Raw genomic sequence first — 5,510 nt, forward strand, 5'->3', positions numbered from 1 at the left:
ATTTGAAAGCATAGGTAGTGACTGCTTTGGGGGCCCTGTTACATGTTTTCTTTAAATTTTGTTTCTTGTAATTGTTGAGAATACAACACAGTCACACACCACTTCAGCAGTTTGGACACGTCATGTTGCCACCTCTAGTCCAGATACACCACTCTCTCCTGATATCATCACATTTTCTCTCAGGGTCTTTATTCTAAATCCTTCAAAAAATATCACTTCGCCTGATGGAAATGAGTTGTCAAGGTAACTCATTACACAGGACACAGAAACTTACAGACAGATCTGGGTGTCATTTCAGGCCGGCGCTTGAGGCACTATTGGTGGAGGTCTCTCCCCAGCCCCTTGTCCCACTCACTGGGGTTGGTAAAACAGTAAAGGGGAGTTCTAGGCAAGTTTGCTCTGAAGCGTCCCTTCCATAAAGATGTAAGGACTCAAATTCGACTGCACAGCCGTCGAGTTTGTCCACCAAGTGGGTTGACGCCCAGTGAGACCTTAAGTCTTCACACATTTGTAGCTGAATCCTGACTGACGGAGGGTCTGCCGCACGTCCCTGCGGGGTCCCTTCTTCACGCTCTGGTGAGAGGCTGGCATATTTCAAGCTGATGCCAGGCTCCTTAAGAAGGGGTGAAGGGCAGAATCCGTCAGCGCGTCTCGCTGCTGGGACAGTGGGATGGCTTTGGAAGCAGTCTGTGGTGTGCAGCTCTGTCACTTGTGCCACGTTCTCTGCTGTGACATCGTTTGTCATGATGCCATGCAACTCTTTCCACCTGTGTCTCTGTCCCATCAACTGTGTGACATCACAGCCATCCATCCGCTGTCAAGGCTATCATATGCCCACGTTCCATTTCCTGTCTCTCAACCAAGTATTCGCACGGGAGGTGGAGCCAGCCGACGGGAACAGCTGGCTGTTGCAGAGTCAGCAGGAACGAGGCCTTCGTAGCACCGTGGCCTGGGCCACCGGGTTGGCCGTAACGTTGAGTGGAGGGCGGGGACGGGGGTCGGGAGAGAAAGAGCACCCAAGCTGGCCCTTGCATGGGAGGCCCGCGCCCTGGGCGAGCCGGGTTGAGAGATCTGCGTCTGTTTGTCTTTGGTTTCACTCATGTTCTGTGCTTTCTCTTTTGTTGTCTCGTCCAGCCTCCCGAGCCCACAACCTCACTGTGCTCTCTCCCCATAACTCCACCTTTGTGCATACCAATGACGCTGCCTACACTAACTCCTCCGCGACCGTAGGTGAGCGTCCGCACGCGGCTTCTGCGTCTGGTCCAGGTGGGATCTGCCGTGGTCTTCAAGGCCAGTCCGGTCAGGTTCTAGGTGAATCCATGCGGTCAAGGCTGACAAATGAGCAAGTGCCGCAGGGAGGTGGAAATCAGCTCACAGGGTTAAGTCTAGGGGTACCCCACACAGGCCGAGGACAAGGTGTGTCATCTGCCAAGTCCTGGGACATTCTGGGCCAGTGGCTTTCGGAGTGATCAGGCACAAGATGAGAGCTTGTCTAAAAAAAAAAGTGCCTGGAACTTTGAAAAAGGAATGGAATCCTTGAAAGGAAGAAAAAAAGGCCCTTTAAAGGAAAAATAAAAGTGAACTTAAAAAAACCCAACAAAAAAGGGGGGGAACAAAACCGTTAAAATGAGCATTTCTGCTGCAGCTGGCATTCTTTTTTACTTTTTTAATCATTAGAAGGTGTTTTATAAATGACACCCACAAGAATCACAGTCAACTTATTATCTTATTTAATACCTTTGAAGCCCATATTTTGTACTTTTCCCTACAGTTCAACTGAAAGGGATATTAGCCACGTGACCTGTGTTTATCTGATCTGACAATTCACATCTCCCCCTTTGGTCTTTTCCCAGTACAACCCAATTGCTCTTTTAGGTGTGGGCACTGGTTTCTAAGATCAATTTTTCTAATCAGCCAGTGTGGTCTGGGGTTTACACACCCTAACGTGGACGGGCACCTGCTAGTTACCAGTTTAACTTTGGCATCGATAGGCTTCCCAAGTACAAAAGGAGCTCAATGAAAGATGAGTTTAAAAATATCAAGGGGAACGGTGGCATCTGCCCTGAAGTTTGGCCCCCAGTCTGGCAGTGAGCATAGGACACAGGTCAGGTGAGTGGTCAGGCCCAAAGGCCCCAGGAGCCCATCCGTCCATCAGTGCACTTCAGCCAGAGGGAAAGGTGTCCCGAAGACTCTGACCCTGGCTAACGATAAGCTCCCAGTCCCACCTGGACCAATCCCACCTGGACTGTGCAGCGCTCACATCTCCGTCTGGAAACCAATGACCTCACACCCACAGTCAGATACGTTTGTTCCGGGAACTGGGCAGAACTGGAGGTGGACAGACATGGTGCCTCTCAGCCAGGACTGACTGCTTTGTTCCAGCGGGTTCCTGCGGCTGATACAAAACCTGACTCGCGGTTTCCCTCCTGTGGTCCGAAATCAGGTTCTTTGAAATTCATGGGTTCCCGTGGCTAGGATGAGGGGCTCTGTGACAGAGTTCAGCTGTAGTTTTATGTTCAAGCTCGCACTTAAACATTTTACATGGAAGCTGAGTGTGAGGATGGGGTGGGAGACAACCTCACAAAGTGTTGGTGCAATTAAAGTGTAGGATGGTCAGAGAAAATACTTGAGTCCCTCTCAGTAATGCAACTCCTGGCAGATTGAATCATCATAATAGTGTTGCTGTCTTTTCACACAGATAACGCGAATGTTCAATGCTTTTTTTGGCAACCATACCCCCCTCCTGTTTTCAGAAATGCACTGTGCTAATTCTTTTTACGTGTTCCTGTGAAAATTTTAGCATAGTGTGCTTACAAGAAGGCCTGAGGGAGGAAGGTCACAGATGGCAAAAAATATGCAACACACACGTTATTTGTGTAAAAATATGGTATACATACATACAGTTTATTAACTGAAATTAATAAAACAGTCACTGATGTGTAAATATATAATACTGCTACAGCGTGTAACCTTATAAATCAGTAACTACAAGGGTAACTAGTAATATATTCTGTAATACTATGCCCATAGCTTGTAAGTCTGACGTGTGCTTTAAATGTCTGATCTCGTAAGATGGTGAATGAATGGTTCTGTGATTTTTGTCACTTAGATATTGTAGAAGGGAAGGTCAACAAAGGCATTTACCTCAAGGAGGAGAAAGGGGTGACCCTGCTCTACTACGGAAGCTTCCAGAACTCGTGCATCAGCGACCCCACCCAGTGTGGCCCCGAGGGTGAGTGAGGCGGTCACCATGTGTCGGTTTTCCTGCATTCCACGTGCAGCAGCTTCTGCTCCTCTGGGCAGCGGCAGAGGGGAGTGTGCGGCTGGTGCAGACGGCAGAACGCAGGGGTGTTTCCGGTTTGAGTGTGAGGCCGGGGAGGGGATGCGGGCACCGACGGCCCAGCTGGCTTCACAGAGAATGGATGCGAGGGCTCGTGCGAGGCTGATGTCAGAACATCGCTGTGCTCACATCTGGGGCTGTAACTGAAACACCACAGGTGGATGACTTGAACGAACCGAACTTTATTCTCCCGCAGTTGAGGGTGCTTCCAGCCCAAATCCGGGGTGCCTGCCCTGGGGGGGGCTTTCTCCCTCTGTCTGCTCTGGGGAAGGTCCGTGTCTCCTTTCTGCGTCTGTGGGTCTGGCGTTCCTTGGGTGTTTGCATGTGTCTTGGCATCAGTCTCCCCCTGGGTCTAGGAGGTTCACAGCGCAGACACCCCAGGTCCAGAGGACACGCGTGGCTCCTGGCTCTTCTTTCTTGGTGGTGGTGGGTCCCTCTGCTCTCTGCTGTCTTGTTTAGTCTCTTTGATGCCTTGTAGAGGTAGAACCTGATCCCGTAGCCTGCATCCTGCCTCCTCAGCATCATAGAGAGGACTGGCAGCAGGTCACAGAGTCGGGGGTCACCACCTCAGACTGAGAACCCTGGCCCACCCAAGGTGACACGTTTTAGGGGACATGAGTCAATCCATAAAAATCATTTTACAGAGATATGACACCAGGATCTTTAATCCTTCAAAGGAATAAAAAACCAAGCCTCCGTAAGCAGGTGCGGTGCTGTCTGCCGGCGTGCCGTGGCGTTTGTGGGAGGAGACTGGTGGTGGGTGTGTCCAGGGAGATTCCTGGGCTGGGGCAGGCCTGGCTGGTTCACACTCGCGCCTGGTGTTTGCCTCTTTTATGCCCGTCGAGGGTGGCTGGGCCAGGGGAGAGTTGCTCTCGGCAGGGGCTGCAGGTCTGTGGCAAAAACACCACCGTGGAGAAGACACTGACTCACAGGACAGGCACTGGGGATTGGATTCACCCCTTTAGATGTGTATATGTGTGTGTGAGCGTGTGTGTGTGCGTGTGGGTAAGAGTATATGTGCGAGTGTGAGTGAGTGTGTGTGAGAGTTTGTGTGTTCGAGTGTGTGTGAGTATATATGAGTGTGAGCGTGTGTGTGGGCATGTGTGTGAGTGCACGTGGGTAAGAGTACATGTGTGAGTGTGAGTACGTGTGAGAGTTTGTGTGTGCAAGTGTATGTGAGTCTATGAGTGTGTGTGTGTGTATGAGTGCATGTGGGTAAGAGTATATATGTGTGTGTGAGAGTGTGTGTGAGTATATAGGAGTGCGTGAGTGTGTGTGTGAGTGTGTGTATGAGTGCATGTGGGTGAGAGTATATGTGCATGTGTGAGTGTGTGTGAGTTTGTGTGAGTGTGTGTGAGTATAGAGTGTGTGAGTGTATGTGTGAGTGTGTGTGTATGAGTGCATGTGGGTAAGATTATATGTGTGAGTGTGAGTTCGTGTGTGCAAGTGTGTGTGAGTATATATGACTGTGTGAGTGTATGAGTGCATGTGGGTAAGAGTATATGTGCGAGTGTGAGTGAGTGTGAGAGTGTGTGTATGAGTGTGTGAGAGTATGTATGAATGTGTGTACGTGTGTTTGAGTGTGTGAGTGTATGTGAATATGTATGTGTGTGCGAGCACATGAGTGCATGTGTGTGAGTGTGTGCTCACATGTGTATGAGCGCACACGTGAGTGCATGTGTGTGTGAGAGCATGTGTATGTGAGTGTGCACACGTGTGTGTGTGTGTGTGAAGAGTGGCTTGCGTTCTGGTCTCCAAGCTTCAGACAAGCACATCTGGGCCACAGTTAGCAGGTGGGGGCAGTTGTCCTCTGTCTCCCCGATGAGCCTCAAGACCCCTGGTTCCTTCAGGAAAACTGTTACTTCTCGGGGGGAAGAGGGAGTCGAGGTGCTTCAGTGGCAGAGGCCTTGACTTTTCTGTGAGAGACCAGCTGTTCTGGTTCCCAGTGCTGCTCTGACAGGAGTATACCACCAACGGGATGGCCTTAACAAACGGGCTTGTTCTCTTACAGTTCAGATGCTTTAAGTTCAAGTTCAAAGTGCTAGGCTCTAGGGGCTGCATGAAAGCCCCTCCACCTTGGGGTCCAGCTCTGCCTCCTGCTCCCAGCCCACTGGAGCTAGAGGCATTTCTTCACTCAGACAGCTGCTGGCTGCCGAGGCTGACAAGCCCA

At 50.5% G+C, this 5,510-nt stretch overlaps 1 protein-coding gene across 1 annotated transcript in view; it reads left to right on the top strand.

The window, feature by feature from the left end:
- ADGRD1 (adhesion G protein-coupled receptor D1) overlaps positions 1 to 5,510 on the top strand; it is a 98,386-nt gene that overhangs the window by 8,420 nt on the left and 84,456 nt on the right. Inside the window, exons 2-3 of the mRNA XM_007955050.1 lie at positions 1,135 to 1,230; positions 3,110 to 3,232. Coding sequence (XP_007953241.1) covers positions 1,135 to 1,230; positions 3,110 to 3,232 — 219 coding nt within the window. The remainder of the gene's footprint in view (positions 1 to 1,134; positions 1,231 to 3,109; positions 3,233 to 5,510) is intronic.

Source organism: Orycteropus afer, unplaced genomic scaffold (assembly GCF_000298275.1).
Source record: "Orycteropus afer afer isolate SDZICR_OR568_19922 unplaced genomic scaffold, OryAfe1.0 scaffold00489, whole genome shotgun sequence".
NCBI lineage: Eukaryota > Metazoa > Chordata > Mammalia > Tubulidentata > Orycteropodidae > Orycteropus > Orycteropus afer.